This window comes from Pempheris klunzingeri, chromosome 12 (genome assembly GCF_042242105.1).
Source record: "Pempheris klunzingeri isolate RE-2024b chromosome 12, fPemKlu1.hap1, whole genome shotgun sequence".
Lineage (NCBI taxonomy): Eukaryota > Metazoa > Chordata > Actinopteri > Acropomatiformes > Pempheridae > Pempheris > Pempheris klunzingeri.
The window spans coordinates 2,675,535-2,699,737 of NC_092023.1; the positions used below are offsets into that span (position 1 = coordinate 2,675,535).

General features: G+C 42.5%; 1 protein-coding gene across 1 annotated transcript in view; it reads right to left on the reverse strand.

Moving 5' to 3' along the window:
• LOC139211001 (collagen type XIX alpha 1 chain) overlaps positions 1 to 24,203 on the reverse strand; it is a 92,630-nt gene that overhangs the window by 27,473 nt on the left and 40,954 nt on the right. The window contains exons 14-24 of the mRNA XM_070841238.1: positions 15,838 to 15,882; positions 13,590 to 13,625; positions 9,887 to 9,952; positions 9,768 to 9,812; positions 8,195 to 8,227; positions 4,275 to 4,313; positions 4,109 to 4,153; positions 3,377 to 3,412; positions 2,972 to 3,016; positions 1,913 to 1,957; positions 1,388 to 1,432 (exon numbers count right to left, since the gene is read on the reverse strand). Coding sequence (XP_070697339.1) covers positions 1,388 to 1,432; positions 1,913 to 1,957; positions 2,972 to 3,016; positions 3,377 to 3,412; positions 4,109 to 4,153; positions 4,275 to 4,313; positions 8,195 to 8,227; positions 9,768 to 9,812; positions 9,887 to 9,952; positions 13,590 to 13,625; positions 15,838 to 15,882 — 480 coding nt within the window. The remainder of the gene's footprint in view (positions 1 to 1,387; positions 1,433 to 1,912; positions 1,958 to 2,971; positions 3,017 to 3,376; positions 3,413 to 4,108; positions 4,154 to 4,274; positions 4,314 to 8,194; positions 8,228 to 9,767; positions 9,813 to 9,886; positions 9,953 to 13,589; positions 13,626 to 15,837; positions 15,883 to 24,203) is intronic.

Genomic DNA, 24,203 nt, shown 5'->3' on the forward strand with positions numbered 1-24,203 from the left:
AACTGTTAGATTGGCTCTGTCATCTCGACTACAACGAGTGTCGTGTGAAGGAAGGTGAAGGAAAGTCTGGAGGGTTAAGACACCACAGAAACCATCCACCAGCATCATTTTACACATCAGTGGGGAGAAACATTAACACTGTTCTGGGGAACGCTTCTGGCACTGCTGCATGGACCTTTACACAGCCATCAAGTTTGAGGGTTGGAAGTTGTTGTCCACAAGGCAGAAAGAGTAGAGACTCTTGTCCTGAATAGAATATCATTCAAATGTTTTTAATGTTGTACCTTAAGAGGAAAACCTGCTAATGACAAAGCTAGGCTAAAGCATAGACAGTATATAGGAGGAAATAGTATATAAAGATGGACGAAATGACGGCCCCCCCCTAAAAAAGTGAATCCAAACCGTCTCGATCTCCCCCTGGTGGAGGGCTGCAGCACAGGTCATAAAGCATAAAGATAGTTTCTGTCATTTTAGGTAGTGTTAAGTTATTTTAGTTATGATTGACACCTAATCCCAACCCATGACTGAGTCAGGCAGGTCGACCAGCATGGATCCTGACAGAAGTCTGTTCCAGGTTTCTTCCCGTTAAAGGGGAGTTCTTCCTGCCATTTTTCCTCAATATAATATCTGATGCTGCTCATGTGGGGATTCTTGAATCCTTAATGTTGAATTCCTGAATCGTTGGGTCTCTCTCTTAATTAAAGAGTTTGGTCTAGACCTGCTCTTTGACTCTGGCTCCAAATGACGTCCCAAACCAAAGATGGCAGCGCCCACATCTGGGATATTCTAGTTACAATTAGCACAGTGGAAGGAAGAGTATATATAATATATAAAGTCTTTAAGATAACTTTCTCCTGGCAACAGCTTCACATTTTGAATACAGGCGTTGTTTCTCTTTTCACATTTATTTATTCATAGACTACCACATAAATGTATAACCACAACTGCTTCTTGCATCAGTATAGCAAATATGACAAAGAAGGATTATAAATGTGAATGGATGTAGGAGGCTTAAGCACTTTAGGCTTTTTTCTCTGCCCTGGAGTGTAACAGAGTGACTCCAGTGGGTGGGGAGTCTTGAGTACAGCTTCGTTTATTTTGACAAGTGACAAACCAAATAAAATATGCATGTCAACTGTGCACTTTTCCGCTTTCAGCACAGTATTTGGAACAAGTCCTGCTGCAAGAACAAAATTGTGTACAAATAACAGAGTAGTCAGAGGCATCAAAAGCAAGAACACCAAGTTACGACATGATTGAGGATGGCATGCAGGGCGAGTAATCTGAAAGGCGTCTTCACAAGTTGTCTTGTATGTTCAACCTGTGATAAAACATCATAGCTTCATATTTTTCCTTGAGGTGAGAACTTGATTTGAGGTTTACCTACCTTTTCTCCTTTCAGGCCATCTCTCCCAAGCTCCCCTTGCGAGCCCTGTAAATAGTGGTGAAAAGAGACACATCTATCACCAGGCCTTCATCTCCTCACACACATTTATCTCCTCCTCCTCACTGCTTCAGCGGGCTGCCGTGTTCCAACATAATTTCCCTTAGCCAGGATTTATGAAATGCCTCTTTTCCCTCCCTGCTTTTGAGTAAAGACAGATGCTCATTACTGAAACAGGTGTGGAGAACAGATTGGGCCTCTGCCTCCGTTCCTGGCATAAAGCGCTTAGATTTGCCTCTTTCCACTAATTAATTCTTAAATTTGATTACTGATCGTCTGTGTAAAAATTCTGGACTTTTCTTCCTACTTCCTCTCTGTCTCTGCTTGTTGACGCTTATCTGTTTATCTCTCCCTTTAATGTTGGCAGACTGAGTTAGAGAGCAGAGGGAATGGCGAGGTGATGGAAGAGGCAACGAGAGAGAGGAAGGTTCGACATGAAGTGCTACTGGCCAGTGCCAATGTACTTACTGGCTCGCCTGGGAGTCCTGGGAGTCCGGGCAGACCTTGCTTCCCCTGGCAAAACACAAAGAAAAAGCAATAGTTGGGGCTATTTTCTCCCTTTGTTTGATGACAGAATCGTCTGGGCTTTCAAATATTATAGCCCAGACAGCTACAATATAGACATTAGATATTCTGAATTGACTCATTACTGTCTTTGGATACATGGGTGAGCTGAAGGCTTCACATTTTACCATGAAGACTGAGCTTCTGTCAAATATAACAACTGAGAAAAGGAGTACACAAGCTGCTGTCCTCATAAATCATATTCTAATGACAGGTATAAAGAGGCTATCTGCATTGTTATGAACGTTCAATAATATTTTCACCGACGTTGTTCAAAAGAATATAAGAGTTTCCAGTTTAATTAGCTTCAATGAGCGTGTTTACAATTACTTAAATGGTAAATGCTCTGTATTAGTATACAGTCATACAGCCTTTCAAGTCACCTCAATTACTCAAAGCGCTTTTACATTAAATCCTCATTCACACATCATTCACGCAGGAGGAATGTGAGTCGGAGGAGACTGTTCTTTCATACGCATTCACACGCTGAAGCTGCTTCAGGAGCAGGTCGGGGTGTCTTGGCCAAGGACACTTCAACATGCAGCGTGAGGAGCTCTGACTGACAGACAACCCACTCTACCTCTGAGTCACAGACCCATTAATCGTTTGCTTGCATCTTCATTTCCCCCAAACAAACGTCCTTTAAATCGACATAAAACTGTTGATTGTTGACATTCAGATGATGATGTAATTATGGATCGAGGCAAGTGTATGTCTGTATATGTTTTTTTTTTCTGTCAACAGAAAAATATGACTTTATTCTGGTAATATTTTATAGATAAAATACAATAATCTGCTTTCAGTGTGCTCCTTAATGTTTGTCTCAACTACCTGTGATCAACTTATTCAAACAACAACATCAGATTAGATCTAGCAAGTACCTAAAGTTCAGTAGCCTTCTTCCCACTAGCGCACTTTTCCAAGTGGCACAGCAGACATGATAATAAACAGTACAAGACTCACCTCTGGTCCTTGATCTCCCTTCAGTCCCGGTGGTCCTATGTTTCCCTGTTACATAACCAGACAGGATGAGAAAGAGGTAAGGTGGAGGCAGGAAAACGTCTGAAAACATTAGTCTGGTGTGTCGCCAGAACTTTTCAGCAATCTGACAACAAAAGCACGGCTCCAAAAAAATAAAATTTATTTATCTATTAATATATATCCATAATTGAAGGGTCACTATCTGGCTCAGGAATCACTGTATGTCAAAGAAGTAGTCTTTCCTACGATAGCAAGATTGCACAGACACTATGTGGGGCTACACAGAGTGGCAGTCGAGGGTCATACGTGACTTCAGAGCTGTATTTTGTTGGCAATGGATATCAATTCTCAAGTTTCTGTTCAAGTCCTGAGCGCCCAACAAGTTACCTTGAAGCCTTGCGGTCCTTGAACTCCTGTCTCTCCCTGTAGAAAGTAAAGGAGATAGACGTGCATAAAGAAAATAGTCAAGTAAGCCATTCCTCTTGCTGACTGCGGTGAGGTTTAAGAAAATTTCTTCAAGGACCTTCATGAAGTTCTTTCACACTGTGTGAAGGTTAGGAACGCAGAGTATTTCCTTTGCCAAGTTTGCTTCTTTGTTCTGACATTGTGGAAAATAATCAAAGCAGTAACTTTTTCTAAAAAATGTAACTGTGAGATACATGTATATCATTTTCTGCTCTTGCCTCCATACCACTTACACTTATCATGACTGTATGCTGTGTCTGTTCATTTATGCCAAACATGTAATTTTCTCTACATGGAATTTCTTTTTCTTTTCCTTTTAGTTAGTTTTGATGTTTGGTCAATAGTTTGGTCAGCAACCTTTTGTAATCCGCTTGAATCGAGTAGATGCATCTTTTGTTTTGATGTCCAAACAATAATTGTGCACCAGTTTATTCTGTGGTTCCACCTCTGCAGAGCACAAAGACAACATTGAACTCTGAGCAGCAGGTGAAGCGCAATTGTTCTTTTCCAATCAAATGTCAGCGCTGCTTTTGTTGATACATATGAAACAGAAGCATTTTTTCATGCTGCGATGCCAAATGTTAGATGCAATGTTTGAAAACTAATATTGAGTTTCTCATGGTTAAATCGTCTTTACTGAGAAATGATAATTACCTGATCTCCCTTTTCTCCCTTCTGGGTCTTCCCCTTCATTTCATCCTCAAACACAAGAGAAAAACCAGTCAAAACTCTGACTGAAGTGCAATTTGAGGAGAAACCACAGAAAATATGAAACCACACAAAGATTTCACATTTTTTCATGACATGAACAGCTGCTTACAGTTTCAGAGAGCTGTCTTAATCCCTGAGCCGTCATCACCTAGAAGTAATGAGAAGGACACAATGTTTTCTACACTGATACATTTTAATTAAAGATAAAAAACCCTTCTGAGGTGTTGAACAGCCACATAGAGGTGACAACTTCCTGATTCACAAATATTTGAGCCCGACCTGAATCCTTGGTTTCTTTTATAACTTGAATAAAGCTCAGAAATGAGCCTTCTAAAGCAAAATTAAATGAACCAGCAAGAGAGAGGTCAAGACCCACCGGCTAAGGTGGACTCATTGCTGGAGCTACTATAAGTGAAGAGGAAGGTGCTCACATGAAATCAAAGCAGAAATTAGAAGAATTCACTGCGTTTCTAGAGAGCTACTCCATCCTCTCATCTTTATACAGGCTGCACAGCAGATAACAGAGCTCATTTAGACCTCGCATTAACATGCATCATAGCAGATCAGAATACAACCTAATTGCACTTGTTCAATTAAAAACGCAGGTGAAAATACACCCCGGACACACTGAGGATTTGTTGTTATTCAGGGTCCAAACTACTGACAGAGTCGACACGCAAATGTGTTTTTAATAAACACAAACCTGCGGCCGCCGTTCTAGATGTCTAACAGTTTTTCCCCACTGCTTTAAAAATAAAGACGTTGTTCCAAAATAATGCAGTTTCAACAATGCCCACAATTATCCTTCATAGCACTCCCACCCCGGGGAGAGGAGCAGTCACTGATGATACGCAATGATCGTTTCAGTTGGACAGCTCATGATCACATTTCAGTGCTGACACCGCAAACATATATTTAACATCAGATGGCAAAGGCACGTCTGAATCTGAGAGGCACAATAAAAACGTGGGTGTAAACTGCAGCAAAGGTCTAAAAAACGTGATGTGCTTTGGAGGCCCAATGTATGAAAAACTGAGCAAAGCAGTCTAGAGAGAGAATCTAATTATCTATCTATAATCATCAGAGCTCATTGCCTCTGGATGTCCTCAGGGCCTTTGAGTTGTGTTAACTGCATGTTTCACCCCTCTATACAGTTTGAACTCGTTCAGTCATGGCTGGTTTTAGCATAGTGATAAAACAAGCAACAGAAGCAATCTAATAAATGAAAGCGACATCCAGCTGGGGAACACTCGTGTTCTTGAATTGTGAATTTTTAAACCGCTGTCATCGGGTTCTTCCCTTGTTTTTCCCATTTTTTTTAAATTTCCCATTGTCCACCCTTTGCACTGTCCTTTCTTCAGCAACAATAGTCAAAGTAATCAGTCAGCCTTCGACCTCAGACGCTCAGCATCGTCTCTGTTCCATCAACATGTGATCAGATCAGAAACTTCAACTGGGAAGCTTCTCAAGAGCAGTGAAGTACCGCAAAGAACAGAATCGTTCTCTCGACACGATTCGGAATAACAGATTCAGTTTAATAGATTATAAAACTCTATTGTAAAGCACGACTGGCGGTAATAAAAATAGGACCCTCTCTGAGAGCTGAGCTGTTTTGCCACTTTAAAGGCGGTGGGGGAAGTGATGGCCATGCACGCCTGTAAGCCCACTGCTCCTCCCCGTCACTAATAAACAGAGGCACAAGAAGGTTTATGAAAGGAGGGTAATGATCTGAACCCTTGCTTCTGCTGTGTAAGGGAAATCAATGCTTAACTGCCAAAATTATCTGCCACAGGAAAGCAGAGAGCACAGACAGAGACTGGTACTAAATATTCAAACAGCCTCATTTATCAAATGACTAATGTTTTTCCCTCTGCTGTGGCTATAGTATACATCTCCTATATCCTGTGTGGCCTCACACTCCTCACAGAATATCTCAGAGTATTTCAGTTTTGACAGAACCGTTCTTTATCATCTTCTACCAGTTGAGATGAAATTTAGGGAAAAGAGACAACTATTCAAAAATAATTGCAAAGCAAGAGCTCCATGCTATGAACAGCCATTAAAGCCGCCTACATTGATATCTATCCTTATTAGGGAGTAGACTTTTTGTTGGTTAGACTTTTTGTTGGAGTGAGTGATAATTGTTTGCTATATAATTAAGTTGTCTAATTTCCATATGAATCCCCTGCTAACAAGCAATGAGAATGAGAATGAGAATCAAAGACATCAAACTTTGTTTCCAAGCTCACGTCTGAAGCCTTCAGATGCTCAATAGGCAGCAGATCTTTGGAACAAAAACCCATTAGGACAGAGTCATCTAAATGTCAAACCCCTCAATTCGTGACATGTGGGCACCAACACTGTGTTTCATTTGATAATTTTCATACTTCAATTTCTGTTTTTTTTTTTAAAAAAAGGGTACTCATAGTTGCAGCATGTCTCTAAAGTAATTACTGCCCCCTTGCAGATGTTTAACTGATTTGTCACAGTGCATTTTTGATTTATTAAACGTCTCAGCAATGAGTTCTCTCATCCCAGCACCACCCACACTGTGTCACCTTCAGTGTACATCAGACAATTACCATCATGTAATGGTCTGTTTTTATCTGTCTCTCCACTAAAAGCACCACAACAAAATTTTCTACAATTTACACTTGTGAGCATTATAAGCAGGCGATGTGCTGCAAGGTCCCCATTAATTCACACTAATAAGATTATGGCTAGCGCACATCACACGTCCCTAGAGCCATTCTGCAGTGTTGCATGACCCCACCTTTGCCTGTCGCCCAGCTCATATTGCAATCGACCCCAACGACACACCCTGCAGGTGGTGGGTCCATAACACCACCAAGTCTGACGGTTTTCTGCCAGAAAAAAACAGTGGTAGGTCGGGAGCGAGTTGCTGCCCGAAGCAAAAGAGTTGAATTATATTGGTTTCTTCTTCATGAGTGACGGAAAAAAGGGATCGTGAGATGGGCAGATGGATCGGTGCTGCATCAGTCGTAATGCAGGAGCTGAGCAGGAAGGCGAAGCTCTTGGTTCACCGGTCGAACTACGATCCAACCTTCACTTGTGGTCACGAGCTGATTGAAACAACGAGGTCGTGGACACAAGCAACCAGAATGAGTGTGAACAGCTTGGGTATCCTGAGGAGCCACTTCAGGTGGTTTGGGCATCTGATTAGGATGCCTCCAAGGCACCTCCTCATGGAGGTTTTCCGGGCATATCCAGCTGGTGGGCGACCTCTGGGCAGACCCAGAACTTGCAGAGGGATTATATATCTCATCTGGCATGGGAACATTTTGTTATCCGCCAGGAGGAGCTGGAATACATTGCTGGGGTGGAGGAATCTGGAGTGCCCTGCTTAGCCTGCTGCCTCCGCGACCCGACCCCGGATAAGCAGAAGAAACTGGACGGACAGATGGATGACTGGATGTACAGTAACAGTTCACGGCTTTCATTGCCCGTGCAAGCTGTTTTGTGCATTTTTCTCACTCACTGCACGCTTGCTGCCAAACATCAGTTCATTTTACCTGTGCAAACAAAGAAGCTCTTCCTCGCAGAAATCCAACACAACTAATCTCAACTGCCTTGAAAAGGCTGCCCATGTTTCATGCCCTTCATCAACACTGTGATGACAAAAAAAAGTGAGTTTCTGAAAACTACATATCTAAAGATAGAACGAATCAGCAAGCTTGTCAAAGAATGGAAATTGGTTACTGGATGACATGCCACCACGTTGGGGGTGTGACAGCAAAGGTAAACACGGCGCCGCTGTTGCTCTTCCTGCTCCCCACATTTTTAACAGTAGGATGTGAAAAGCATACTGCTGCACAAAAAAATGACATTTTTCTTCGGTTGGTCGCAGAGAACAAAGCACTGATGTGATAATTGATGTGATCATTTCTTTCGTTGTTACTCATCCAGCACGATGTGGTGTCCCTCATGACAAAACACTGACAGAATGGAATTGACAATGAATTAAATTCTGCAAGGTGGGCTCTCACCACCACCACATATTGTACTTACAGGACCAGGAGGACCAGGAGGGCCAACATCGCCCTGAAAAACACAACAGAAACAACATATCAATCACAGCAGACCGATAAGAAGCACAGCGACAGGCTGCCACAAAAAGGAGAAACACACAACATAAAAATGCACTTGAGAAACTACTTCTGAGAGCAAGTTGCCATCAGTGACCTCGAGCAGCCGCATCAATAGATTTTGGAGCAACAATAAAGGAGGCAATAACATGACCAGACTTCAGAGAAAATACTGTCTAACTCAAACGATGAGAGAAGAGTCATGAGATGAGTGGAAAGAAAACATTAAAGAAGTCTTGTTCAAAAGCATACTGGGAAAGTGTGTGTTTGATGCGTATCATGCAGAATATCGCTGCACTTGTGTATCACGTGCACACATATATATATATATACATCCCATATAACCCGCGGTAATGGGTGCACTGGGTGCTCCAGGGAGCTGTGGACAGATCTTAATTGTGATACATTGTTTTTGGGAGCCTCCATTCTTTCATTCATAATTTACAAGCGATAACTTGTGTGCTTTTAATGAAACAAGAAGAGCAGAGAATGCTGCTCCTTACTTTGCCTGCACAATCCTCTGAGTGTTTGATTTTAATAACGGAAAAGGTTTAAAAGTTTTTAATCCCCATCTGGATCTTGATCAAAATACACAGGATGATAGATAATCATGGAGCAACGCTCTTAATCCTGGGCAGCTTTATTCTCATGTTATTTATCTGAACATTTTAGGCTACCTATCAGGTAAATGTTTTTAACCAGCAGCTCAAGGGAGAGCAAAGTCAGCCAGTCCATCTCTTTAGTATCACAGTAACATCTCACCACATCATTTCATACAGACATTCATGGTTCCCAGAAGATGAATCCTGCTGACTCTGGTTATCTCTTGACTTTTCATCTTGCACCACTAGAGGGTAAGACTTGCTGAGATCTACTCAACAGATTAGCACAGAATTGTAAGTGTATATATATCCCAATGGCAAAAATTGAATTGTAATCACTTGCAATTAATTTTCATCCAGCGCCGTCATCAGCAGGTACAATATTTACCATGTTGAACATGTTAAACATTACACCTGTTAAGCATATTAGCATTGTCACTGTGAGCACGTTAATATGCAGACATGAGCTCAAAGCACCGCTGAGGATGCTAGCATAGCTGCAGTTTAAATGTATGGCTGTGAAATGCCATCTGATTTAAAAAAAGGACTGCCCAGAGTTCATACGTGCAGCTTTCATATCCACAGTATGTTGTTGTTTTGTGTCAAGTAGATAACGCCTACAAGAGTTCGGAAACCACTTTTCTATTCTCTGCAAACCAATTCTGGAGAATATTGAATGAAAGAAGTGTGCGTTAGTGTGTTTTTGGGCTTGTCACAATAAAGATGCCGGGCATTATTGGAAAAAATGTAATGATACCTGAAACCTAATCTGTGCCGACTGCAAAAGCAGGGAAGGAAAACTAACTCAGAAGTTTTAGTCTCTGTGCGGTTTGAACTACCAAGGAGACTTAGAGGGAATCATCATGTATGACACTTGGCATTGATGTGACTCACTTTTTGTCCTTTCATCCCCGTGCCCCCCTCAGCTCCAGGCTGACCCTGTGGGAGGAGGCCTCGGTTAATGACTTGGTAACACAACAGCACTGTAAATGTCACTGCAGGAAAATACGTACAGGGTCTCCTCCGTCTCCTTTCTCCCCTTTTACCACTGGGAGTCCAGACTCGCCCTTCTCCCCCCCCTGTGTGTGAACAGAGCAGATCAGTGACAGTGACAGACAGCACAGGCAGGGCAAAAACACTGAAAGCTCAGAGAGTGAATCTCAGGCAAGGGCAGATGTTATGAATAAGGAAAAAAAAGTACTGTGGCATCTAAGAATAAAGATTGTAATCATGGTGGGAGAAAAGAAACAGTGAGACTGTAACGTGGTGAGACGAGCAGGATAATGACAAACTCAAGCCCCTGTTGCATTGCACCACTTTTCCTCATTTCTATGTTAAAATCCTTCCTCTGTCTGCCAATAGATGGCACTTTATGACTGCTGCTGAGCTGTGCTTAGACTATTTTAATAGGATTTCTTCCTGTCAGTTATGAGGAGAGTACTCTAAGTAAACATAACCATAAAGCAAATGTGTTTGCATCTTGGTCAGGACACCTACTGAATGAATAATTATGAACATTTTTTTTTATATTACATGCACTTCTCATGCACCCACTAATTACCAGCTATTTTCACAGAGTAGAAGCGCAGTAAATAATGAACCAAGCGTATCTGGAGTAGGAGAAGAGCGTTGTTTCACAGCTCCTGACACACATAACAAGGCTCACCTGTTGGTACATTTTGTTTCTTTTCCGAATAGTAACACACAGAACAGAAAAAGTCGATTGTTCATCAAAGATTACAGTTGTTTTTGTGTGACACGTGTGAGGATTTTAACGAAACGCTCCAGATGCTCAGCGCCGAGACATTATGGAGCATCTGTATAGCATCTGAGACAGTAATTGCCGTTCACTTTCAGCCCCTCCCCCCCCTCGTTCCTTCGACTCGCCAACGACAGCCGCTGTGATACCTTTCACTTGATAAGAGAAGACAGTCACTGTTTCCTCATCCAAATTAAGAGCTGTTATTACGTCAGTAGACTGCCGCCATGCATCTACAGATGGATTGTCCTATTATATATATTAATATTTTAGTTAAGGAGGACGGGCTAGTGGTAAAACTGACTGAGTATTAACTGAATTCTGTAGTTTTATCAACAACGTGGGATCTTGTGATTTTCAACTGTATTATTGTTTTCATGCCATCAGCTAAAGGCTGGTTTCCCAACAAAGGCCACTTACAATACAGCGTCTGCCTCACAGCACCTGTGAACTACATACTATTCAGCACAAAATGGTTCCCTATTGTTGAGACTGTTTGTTTGAGTTATGACTGACATTCAGTGTAAATCACATCTGATGGAAAGGTTGTATTAGCCCACGATGTCACTTGTTGTAAAATGTTGTGCAATATATTCTGGCATCGACTGGTGACTGAATATTTCTGTCGCTATCATTGTTAGATCTCCATTGAAGATCATTCAACGTCAATTTATTGGCAGCGCGCAATGTAAGAAGTTAATAAACCTTTCAAATGAGATTAACAGCAGCACAGCCGGTATTTATCCAGATTATTACTGTATGTACACAAGGAGAAAGCCCAGTGTGTATAGGACAGGGAACGCGTCCTCCCGTGGAAATCTGTGGGTGATGTTGACTTTGAGGCACCTCAAGTCATCGAACTGCAATTAAGCCTGTCTGCATTCCTCCCCGTCTCTCCATCAATATCTGCAGTGTTCTGTCAGAGCCCGTTTGAGACTGTCAGTGGGAGATACAGTTATGGAGATGTGATTCATGAGCGTGCCGTCTTCCCGGCACATCATGCACCGCACAGTCTCTCTCTTTTTTTTTTTTCTCACTTTAAAACATTCACACTCTGCTGAGTGAGTGAAGGAGGCTCAGCTCACACAGATGTTACACAAGCTGTAGTTTAGTCTTAACTTACGTCTGTTTTGTCCAGGCTAAAAAATGCACAAGGACGGCCACTGAGAAGTAGTGAGAATCCCTGATGCTGCTCAATTATTACTGCTCGTGGAAACGTACTTTCCTTTCCATCCGTTTAGCTTCCCTCACCTATCATGCTGGATTGTGTAAATTGCTTTAACTTGGCGTTACTTGTTTCATTTTAGCAGATTAAAGTGTGACGTGATACTCTGGGACAACAGACTTTTCTTGTCATCCACAGTGAGCATGAATTTGCAATGACGAAGCCGAGATGTATCCGTAATGTAAGGGCATGACTCATTCATGGCAAGGGTAAGACTGGCATGCACATTTAATGTAAGCATTAAAGTATTGAAAAAAAAAGTGCTCACAATATCTCAAACTCACATCAGCACGAGTCAGTGGTCTCAAAACAATGTTTAAGCATATTATTTAATCATAATGCAACCTTTAATCTAATCTCAAATGGTCTAGCTTTGCTCTCCTGCAGGGTTTGTCACCTGCAAGTGCTCCTCTACTCTTCATCATTCTGAATTCAGATTCATGTTTTAAGTTACAGTGAGCCTACAGGTTCATTTTTTCAAAGACGCACTGTTATGCAATAATTATTTACTACCCTCGCTTCAAGTCGCTTTATGTTTTTTTCCAACATTTATTTAACAAAAGACCCATGAAACTGTAGTAGCAGTTGCAAATTTTATGCAGCTTTTTTGTCTTTTCTGCCGCGCGAAGGTTTGACTTTTACAGTTTCATTTTATGATATGAGACGGATTCAAAGTAAGATAATAAAGCTGCAGCTCGGCAGCCAATTACAGGAAACTCATGAAAACTTAATCAAGGTAAAGTCTGTTTGTCTATTAATTCTCAAGCTCGACTTACTAGGGCATAGTAAAACTGTGTCATTTCTATCCAAAAGAAACTGCCTTCCGCCGTGCCTCCACTGAGGTATACCCACTGCAATCCCATTTGTTTTCAGGTATAACAAGTGTGTCCTCATGCAGACAACTTTCTTTTTCAAGGTTGGCCAGCTGACACCTCTCCTTCCTCTGGGCAGAGGGGGCAGGAGGAATTCTGCGGCCTGAGCTGACACCACAGCAAACGACGCACCTATACATCAAATGAACAGCTGCGGTCAAGAGGTTGTCCACTACACAATAGCTTTCACTCTCAGCATGATCGCAAGTGGGCCACTGGAGGCTTGGCGGGAAGGTGGGTGGGGGGATGAGGGGGTGCAGCTGGATGTGTGAAGGAAGCAGGTAGCAACAGAGACGGTGGGAGGGCTGGTAGAGGTCCATCTCTTTACACCACATATCTCATGTGCCTCTGGTGAGCTACTGCACCCCTGAGCTTCATGAAAATGATTGCAGGCCCTTTTTGCAAAAGCACTGTATGTAATGGCCATCTGTCTGTTTGGAGCGCGAGCGCCGAGTCACGCTGCGCTGCGCTGCAGGAGGTGCAGGGCGGGAACGGCTATTTAACTTACACAGTAGATAAGATACAATCGGCTGAAAGGTGCCATTTCTGACGAGAGAGATCATTTCCTGACTACAAACACAAAATGTCAGTGAAGGACAGAGGGATGGTCACACATGCGCCTTGAGTCTTCTCGGGACAACAAGTTACACACAATACATCTTTATGCACGGTGCAGATGATTAAACTCCTCGCCTGTTTGGAGGACTGCTACAATGAACACTGCTCAGTCATCTTGACAATTCACCCTTGCTGGAAGTGCAGGTAAGGGCTAGTTTATCAAACAGGCTGACAGCTCAAATCTACTTTAAATGCCACATGACGCTACTTTGTTTTGTGATGAAGGATGTTTTGAGTGATACCTTGACACTTGCTCCTTCAGAGGCTCCTGGGGGACCCTGCAATTACAAGCAATGAAATAGTCTTTTCACACAGAGAGAAGGGGATAAAAAGGACTTCATGTCAGAACAGTACGCGTTATTAAACCACCTTAAACCACCTCAAACCACCTTAAACCATCTTAAACCACCTTTAACCACCTTAAACCACCTTAAACCACCTTAAACCACCTTAAACCTTTCCTGACCCTTATTTAAACCAACAAATTAATGAAAAATATTTCTATTTACTGCAAAGGCCTGTTGTGGTATATTTTCTAACCTTTGCACCAGCATTAGCTTTCATAAAGAATGGCTGGCCCCCAGCAGTCTATAGATTATCTGTGAGTGTGTCTTTGTTGTGTGACTTTCCTGTTATTGTGCAATGCTAATTTGACTTTGAAAAATAACTGCTGCCCCCTCAACTGCGAGCACTGTCCTGCTGCCAGTGGACAAGAGAGAGTGGATGCCCTGGTGTGTGTTTTGAATAGATGATTTTGCCCCTGAGATCTACCTCAGCAAAACAGGTGACTCATAAATGCCAATACCAGGGGATGGAGGCAAAGCTGGCACATGCTAAGGGTATCATCGGGACATTGCCATTTAGAAATGTCACACTTTCTCCATCCTGTCTTTCTTTTATCCTGCAACTTTGTGTCCTACACTTTTTTGCATTATTAAGTAGGAAGGGAGTTCTCTGAGTCATGCGGGATGGGATTAACAGTGAGTAGCTCGATTATACTATAGATAATTGAACCTATTGTGCATAACGGTGATGGAGGCAGAGCAGACTATTTCTGGATTCCTGGATGAAATGAAATAAGACAAACCCTATGTCTTGATCAAGAGTGTAATCAGGGCAATAGTGCATGAAAATAATTGGACACCCAACGCATCAGAGCTACATAATTCCTAAACACTCCTGTTTGTCCTGACATCAGAGCAGTTAAGAGTCTGACAGGCTGTCTCCTTTAACGCATCGTGGTCTTTGTGCCCTTTAGAGCGTGGGTCACTACCCAAACACACAAACAGTGTCTGGGATTGGTTTGGTTGCCGGAGGAAAAGACCATAATTCAAGGAGTCAACGGGCCTTACAGGCAGACTTGTCCTACTCATCAATACGAGCATTCTCAAGTGCTACCTTAACATTTCCTTTTTGTGCTAATAATATAGCCCTCTTACTGGAGTGTGGGCAATTGGGAGACAATTTTCTAGCAGGTCAGTAGATCCTCAGCAAGGAATTAATGGACAAATCTGTACATAGATTTTTCATAGAGTGCGATTGATCTTTGTGCTGGACTCTGTAATGCTTATCTGCTGTACTGATTGACTTTTCTTTTTTAAAAGGCTTTTATAATCAATAATAAGTTCATTATGGTGAGATGGATGCATAAAACTAAAAAATACAGTATGTCTAGTAGTTTTTTATATAGTTGAATTGCAGATTTTGCAGATTTCTCTCTGTCTTAAGGGTTATTTTTGAGACTGGGTCGTATCTTTTATCTACTTTGGGTTCAAAATGACTTGTAGGTGCAAAACTTTTGGAACTGGTCCAGTAGATTGCTTCAGCCAGCAGCCGTGAACGAGCTACAACGGCTGTAATGTGAAGGATCCCTGCAGAGATAAACCTGAAAGATCCTTTCTGCTTAACCAGAAACAGCTGTGATATCGCTCTGTTAAAAGCCTACGCTGAGGAAAAACAGGTGATTTTACCTTACAGAGCACAGGATTTGCTAATCTTGCTAATTTGGTGTTTTAACATGTTAATTTGGACCCAAAATAATTCTTTAAAAACACCACAGTCACACAATAACACACGCAAACCAACCAACTGAGGCAGCGACTCCTGTGTTCTGCAGAGTAAAATTGCTGCTTTTGTCAATGGAGTCTGGTGGCTTTTAACTGAACAATATAGCAGCTGTTTGTGGTTAAACTTAGAGGATCTTTTCCATAATGTTGTCAGACACTTAGAATAGCAATCCGAGCGGAAACAACACACTTTTTCAGCAGAAGTATTTTGACAGGCGCGGTTACCCAAAGGACAACACTGTGGCCAATGTAGTTTGTTCACAGGCTGTTTGTGGCTGTTGGCCGAGGTGACCTATTGGACGGATTCCAAAATGTTTGTACCCAATTACTTTGAACCCCAAAAAAATATATATATAGCTCAGATTTAAGAATTCCAGACTGTAAATCAATCAAATGAAGTTGTGTTTGCGCCTGTCGTACTTACAGGCAGGCCTCTGGGTCCAGGCTCCCCAGTCTTCCCTCTCCGTCCCTGAGGAAGACAAAAAAAAGATTAAGATGAGTGAGTCGAAGAAGGAACAACAGGTGTAGCTGGGCATACACGCTGCTAGCAATTAAGGCTAGACAGCAACTCCTGTCGCAGTCTCTAATTTGCTTTTAATTAACAACAAGAAAACAGCTTAATTGCTGCACCCCGTGTGGCCCACTAGTCTTTGTTCCCTCCTCTGGTTTACTGCCTCCTTTCCAGCTGTGTGAGTCCCTCGGTGCATTAATCAACCCAAGGAGCAGATACAGCAGCAAACAGGCCGAGCCAGCCAATGCTGTCCAGCATAGCAAAACGAGGTCAGAGGGAAGAAACCATTTTGAACCATTTTGCCTGTTTCAAAGCTGAATTTGTGTTTTTGACATTTTGTGAATTGCAAAAGGCCTTAGTGCTTGAAAGTCTGCAAGTCTTGAAAAGCTGACATCTTAATGAGATGTAATGCTATCTGAACCAAACCAAAGTTGGTATAATTTACATCAAGAGGGTTTATGTCCTCGTGAGAAAAGAGGATAAAGCTCTGTGGATATCCCCACAGCTATCCTATAAACTGGCAGAGCATCACTGGCTGTGTGTTATGAGAAGTGCCTGGAATTAGCTGGCTTTCACACACACACACACACACACACACACAAGACGGATGTAAAATCAGCTCAATTAGGAGATGGTAATACTCTGGCCAGTATCAATTCACTGTACAGCAGCGTAATCAATGCCAGAAGTATGAGACAATGCAGCTATCTGTATTACGGCTAAATGTGATTACCTCTTTCTAATAGGAGTTTCATCATCTGGCACAATTGCTATATTGAAACATTGTACTTCTCTCCTACTGTATGTGTTAGTGCGGGTGACACAAAAACACTTCTTTCCTCCACCGAGTTAGTGGTGGCGTAGATCTGTGCAGGGGGAAGAATCACCGGCTGCTGAAAGAAAAGTAGAGAATCACAAAGCAACGCCCCCGATTCTTCCCTCTGACACTCCATGTGCGCACACTTTGATTAACTGGGTCGAATTTGACACGTACGTTTGCCTGCAACAAAGACAAAAGGAGGGAACTTCACTGAGAGCTATTGCTTTTAATCATCTGTTTGCATGTGTTCTCGTGCTTATATGCTGTGTGTGCTTCCCCGTTTGTAGTCCACAGATTACAGGATTATGAAAACAGGAGAAGCCAAGGTGTAATACGGTAAATATTAACCTTAATAATGACACAGTGGAGCCAGTGTGTGCCTACTCGTGGGAATTGAGTTTGCTCTCTTCGTGTTTGATGTACCAACACTGCCTTGGCCGGCATCTTTTGATCATCTGTGCTAATGTAACTCTGAGAGGGAAGGAGTGCCACGCTGAGAAGAGCTGCGAGACGCGTCGATGTGTGGGAGCAGCACCTTTAAACCTTAAAATCTTTGAATATCTGACATTGCATTACGCCGGAAAGAGCCGTTTAAAACTTAATTGAGGTTCGTTGTGTTTGTGGCATGAAAAGAGCCGTCGAGAGCGGCAGCCAAAGCATTCAACGAGCGCTGGTGTATCGCAGTTCTATATATGTAGATTCAAACACAGCGATTTTTGTGTAAAAGGTCTATCGCTTACAAACAAAGGCAGCGTTTCAGCGAGGGTGGATGCTGTTATTTTTCCCTCTTTCGCTGATAATGAGTAGACTGACACTGAAGCGCTGCTTCGCTTGCAAAAAGATCAGACTGTTCGTTTCTGGCCTTCGACCCCGCCGCTGCCCTTTCTCCCCTCAACTCCACAATGAACGCAGATTACACAGGTAACTAATTTAGCTAATGAATATTTCATATGCTGTTATTCCAAGCAGGTCATGAATTACAGTGTTTTCAAAATAATTTTCCCACTTTTGCCCTTAAATCTTTTTAACAGCAAAGTGCATGCTAATTCTGCGTCCATGTATTTGCATAATTTCATCAGAATAAGTGAGGCACTTTAGATCTAGAGGTCACAACAACTAAATGACTAAACTCCACATTATTAAACTTAGCGATACAGTCACCCACAATACAAGCTATGAAATGGATTTTATTACCAAACCTGAAAATCCTGTGAACGATTTCCAACAGTTTGAAAACATATAATTCTGTCATAATTAAAAGTAGACAGCAAAAATATGTTTTAGTGCACTGGAGCCTTTATTACTTAGACAGCAGTCACGTTGGATTTATACTCACTTACTACTATATTAAGTACAACTACCTGAAAGTAATCTGCCTTGCAGCCCTGATATAAACCCCAGTGTCATGATGATTAGTTTTAGTTAAAACTAAAACATACTCATTCAATACATCATGATATGTATTATCAATACATCATTTTCACATTAAAAAGGCTCCACCAGGTGACCTTGGGTTGGACTGACACCTTTCTGTCTAGATGACCTCTGGTTAGCACACCGTCCCCAACAAATCTGCGCTCGGTGACAAGAAATAATTAGTCCAGAGCACAGCTGTCATCACCGTTTGCACTCAGTTGACTCTCCAAACTGAAACACCTGCCAGTGACACAGAGAGATAACAGCCTCTGAAGGGACATACGCTGGCTCAGGTATATTGAGATAATCAAGATGTCAGCAGCTACTGTAGTGCCCATGAGCAAACGCTGCAGCAACAGTTAGCACAGGTGTGTGAAGTTCTGCGTTAATGCCAGACTAGACTTCTGTAAAAGTGCAGTACGACTAAACTGCTTCATGCAGACACACTTCCTTTGATACCAGCAGCTGTATTTCCATTTGTAAACCACTCGTTGAGCGTTATTTAATCCTGTCAAAGTGGATATTAACAATGTCATCATCTATGTCTCATTCATTCATTCATTGTGGAACGATCATGAAGAAAACATCGTATCTTATGACTGGCTTTGTGTTTCCGTCCCGTCGTCATGGAACCACTGCATTCACCGTTAGAGCACATTACAGTGATGGAATAATAAAAAGGCCCCTTCAGCCGTAAAGCATCCTTCTGGTAAGAAGTCGTTGATATCATTCTCCACAGTGCACGCATTCAAGTGATGATGATTGCTAGCTATTTTAAATATGTGTTATTCAAGACTGTCCATTTTCCAAATGCCAAGCAAATTCTAGGAATTCAGGTTTTCTTGTGAAGACGGTAGACATAACACCGACACAAAGATACATGTCAGAGGTGACATGCAGCCCAGCGCAGTCTCTAGGCAACAAGGATGGACAGGAAACTGAAACTGAGGATTTCAACTTCAAAGAAAGAAAGACAGAAAAAAGGATTTTTTAGCAAGATCAGCCTGCAGTCGTACTTGGACCATTAGTTAAATGCATATTTTGCTCTGCTATAGTCAAGCCACTCTTAAACTTAACACCACCAGTGTGTGCCAAAACGGCACATTATAATTATACCTTGAATTATAATAGAACAGCAGGCCAACAAGTCCAGCCAGCAGTGTGTGAATGGTTTCTGTCAGCTAAGCCAACCTTAACTTTCTCATTTCCTTTTCTGTTTCTCCATCTCTCATTTATCTCTCCCTTTGTGTACAATATCATAATTCTATTACTCTCATCTCATCCCTCTCTCCTGTTTTTCTTGTCATCTCTCCTTCCTCCTCCTGTCTCCTGTCACTCGCCCCGTTTCTCCCTCACCCAACTTCCAGCGACTGTTGGATCACCCTGGCAATCTCTGTTGCTATGCAACGCTCGCTGTCCTATAAATTTGACAACATCCTAGTGCTTGATTATTATTTGAGCGCTGCAGTGTGAAGCCCCCCTTCAGGTCATTGCAGTAGATTAGAGGGAGGGAGAGATAGAGGAAGGCAAGGAAGGAAATGAGGGATGAGAGGGAGGGAAGGAGGTGGAGAAAGATGAAGGGATTTGCGGAGGAGAGGAGAGGAAAGGAGAGGAGGGAGAGTTGGAGTGAAAGATGAACAATCTTATTCAGTAAATCAAAGATGGGCAGGCAAAGTCAAACACATACACACAAGAACTATTTATCTGGTCTCTTAAAAACCTGCAAACCACATAGCAGACATGTGAAGAAGCTCTTCATTTTAACCACTAATTCAATAATGGTGCTGGTGAAGCTGGAGTGAGCACACATTTGGTGCCGGGGCAAGGAGGAGGCCTCGGTAGACTGACAGCGCATTTTCAACTTCCGACTTAATCCACATGGATCTCAGCCTCGACTGGCTTCGACTCTGCCATGAGTTGTAGAGTGTAAAAGGAAAGCACAGACATGGGGCCCGGCTCAGTCCTGCGACACAAGCCCCACTCTGAGAGCAAAGTCAACAGCGACAGTGACACACAGCAGAAGCACTCGTTTACGATGACTCTATAATCCTTATCCCAAATGTCAACATGTTCCCCGAGACATTCCATGTCCGAATACCCATACTGGGAAGGCACGGTGGTTTAAAGCGGAGAGGCCAGAAGTGATGCATTTTTAGCAATAACGCAGATATACCATCAAAAAGCCACGTAATCCACCTGACAAATGTCCCCGTCAAGAGGGGTCAGGAGATAAGCTGAAGGAGCCTCCTGAAATCAACACCACAGGACCCAATTCACACCTGACAAACAGCACAGAGGCACAAAATGATGGGTATTTTTTTCCCTTTTATATTCAGAGACTGTTATCAGCAGGTAAATCAATTCCAACTAATATTAACATCAGATTTTATTGGATTTAAAACACAATATCTCAGACTCCGAGCCACTGGGGCTCCCAAACATCATGTCCATTTTCCCTATTTGAATTAATTCTCTGCTAATTCATAAATCCAGTCTGTTTTTAATTCATTATGTATTTTTTGGAGCCACATTATGGTCATTTTAGTGATGTTACAGCTTTGAGGAGAACTTATTCAGCTACTGCACCTTTACTTTTAACCAAATGAAGCCTGGTTAGTTGGCATTGATCATGATGCTGGCTAGCTTTTGACTGACATCAGACCGAAATCTTTGGTACACTGCTTTTCTTTCCTCTGCCTGTCTCATGTGTGACGCAGAAGTTTAATGTCCTGAAGGAGAAACTATCTGACATTACCAAGCCAAGTTGGTCGGCAACAATGTTATGGGGCTCATGAGAGGGATGACCTTTTCTTGACTGAAAAACTCACATGCCACTCCCACTCTTTCTGCCTGAGCTGAGTCCTGTCTGCCTCTGGGGACGTGTACTAAGGCCACCTGAGCCTTTTGTCTAACTGCTGTACTGCGTTTAACTCAAACTGACTATGTAGCTTATGAGCAGCAGCTGTATTTGCTTGGTGTACAAGTGTGTACGACAGTGAAGATGATAAACCCTCATAATATCCTCGTGTCATTTAATAATTCACAGAACAAAGAGTCGGTGGTATGGAGCTCCTGCTATTGCTGTCTGTGTGTGCAAAGTGTACTTAAGCAGTACAGTGAGTGACCAAAGACAAAAAAAAAAAAAAAAACATCCTTCGAGCAGTGTTGAAAGGATGATTTGGACACAGCCTGTCCAGAAATACACACAGACATCCACAAGTGTGAACCACAAAAAGACACAAACACAGACAGACAAACATGCACATGCTGAATGAACACACACACACACACACACACACACACACACACACACACAGAAGAGAATTTTTGCCTGTCACAATATTTATTCCCATGAGAAAATCCTTGTCTGCTCCTGGCCTTTGAAAGATGGAAAAAAGGACTGAGACATAACAACCAGATGTGTTGGATCCCCTCAGTCCTTCGGTCAAACCTTGACTCCCTTCGAGGCATTTGTTGTACCCAGATTCATATAAGATACAGACAATTACTCACACTGCCGGCAAAAACTAATTTACTCTGCAATTAATTCTGAAATGTCATCCTTTCCCCCTTGCAAATATTTTCTAGTTTCTTATTTAAAAATTTGCACCATGAACCATAAGAATTACCAAGACGAGGAAAAGAAACAGCATAAAGGATGCACTAAGGATCGCTGAAATACCAAGATTTCAGCAGCAACCTTTGAAACCTTTCACTGTGCTTAGCTGAAAAGCAGTATGTGTCTAATTATTAAGCAATATGTTGGGAATGAAAATGAATATTATATACACTCCAAAGCTAGTTTCTTAAAAGGAAAAGTTGTTTTTCTCTTCCAAATAGAGAGCAAAGAGGTGATAGAAAATACTTGTTCAATGTGATTCTCTAAAGAACAACCGACAAGTTGCGCTCTCAGCTTCACCTACATTAATAATATCCTCTCATCTGTGCACTACAGACTAGAGCCCAGCTTCTTCAGAAGATCATCTGAGTATCAGCTGGAGAAGGGGACAAATATTCAGTGAATTCACATCAACTATGTGGCTCGATAAGCTGCAGCTGACACAAGTCTCCCCAAGCCCATTTTCACTACGTCAAATCAGCTATCGCTGCTTCTGAGGTAAATATTGATTATCCTGCTCGCTTGAAATGTCACAAAACACACTGCAGAGACCGCAGCCTCACCTGCTTCTGATTACGGATCCAATTAGAGGCAGACAGTGCAAATTCCCTACTTCTGACTGCCCTCGCTGGGTGCCATCTTAGGACACTGCACAAGCTCAGAAAATGCCTGGGCACTGGAGCTTGCAGAGATCCCTTGCACTTGGTAAAAGCCTCAATAAAATAGGATTTGTTCCAGTTGTTTACTGAGGGTTAAGAGGAGCGGCCGGGGCAGGAAGAGAACGGCAAAGCCGACAGCTGCCTGGCAGGGGCTCAAATGCAGCTTAGCATTTTTCACCATTCTGACTGGCACACAATGCTCTCTTTAACTCCCAGCCATCTAAATATTCAGGGACGTATAAAGAGATGGCTGACACTGCAGCCGACTTAAGACACAGCTCAGCTGGCCAAGATTGCACCTATAGTCTCTTGGCTAAAGCTTTCCATGAAGGCTTTCCTCACAGAGACTCAATCATAGATCCCATGTGACCAAATGGTGATTTGTACATGTGCCACTAGATGGCAAACTAGCTTCATCACAAATTTTGTACGTAGCAGGGGATAGAGCCAATGAGGCGACCGTAAGCTCTCTATGAGAGAGGATAGATGTCCTCAATGCATGAATGTATGATGTGTGTTGGGTAACATCCCTAATTAGGCAGCCTGGCAATTAGGCACTGAATACTGTAAAGGAGATTTTTCTGTAGAGGGCTTACAACGATATGAGAAACAGCAAATAGACGAGAGCGAGAAGCTGCATGAGAGTGAGAGAGAGTGACAATAATTTTCATACCGCATTATGGCTCTTTTCAACTGTCACACAATACAAAGGGACACAGGTGGCATTACAGGGGTACCCAGTCATAGAATGCAGCATATCATTGGGTAAAACAATCATTACAGAGCTATTTCTGCAAACATCAAAATCTCACTACCACACAGTATGCAAACACTGGAGCCAAAGGCAAACATGGGAAATGCAGACAGTGGATGTCTATGGAAATTGAGTCAAGGCAGTCCCATGGGAGCTCCAGAGCAGCTCTTTACAACAGCCACGTCTCTACCACGTCTTCAGCGATGAGTTTTAAGAGCTCATTGACTTTAACAACTCCTAAGGAGAGGAAAGAGGGATGATGATATTATCTGAATTTGCATTTTTATGTGGTGAAGATGATAAATCTATATTAAACTATGAGCTCAATTCCCACCTATCAGCTGAATGTCTGTGCAGCGTTTCCTTGCAAGCTGGGTGCCTATTGCATTGGCTCCTCAGTAGGCCGACATTGGCTCTTGAATGTTCTCATCTCCTAATGGATGCTGTTATTAGTCTTGGCTCTCAGAAATTTCACAGTCTCATCTGGACTTTTGGCGGTATTATTCATCCGGAGCAGATTGCTCGCGTCCTATGTTTACAGATACAGAGTGTTTCATTAACGCATTATCCAACAAGTGAATAGGAGAGGCTGAAAATCTACTTTGAATAAACCCTGGTTCATTTTACAAACCAAATATTTGAGGTCAGAGAGAATACACTGTGCAAAGATCCACAGGGCGCTTGCTGCGGGTACTGTAGCCTTCAGCGAGTCTTATGGTTCGTATCACTCACCACGCATAACAGATTACACTAAGGTCCCGCACACTACCATCCGTGTTATATCAGGCCACTGTAAATGCGCTGCTCCCTGGCATGCCATTAAAGTGGACACAGATGAATGTATCTAAATTGGTCGCGGGCAGGATGAGAGTGTGAAGAATCAGAATATGGATGGCAGGCTGTAACTGTGTGCTGAAAGCGATGCAGCCTCCCACCACCGTGCCTCTGTGTTCTGCAGTGTTCAGGGCTAAATCTCCTCCCCGTCCAGCCTCCGTCAGCCTGCACTCTGAG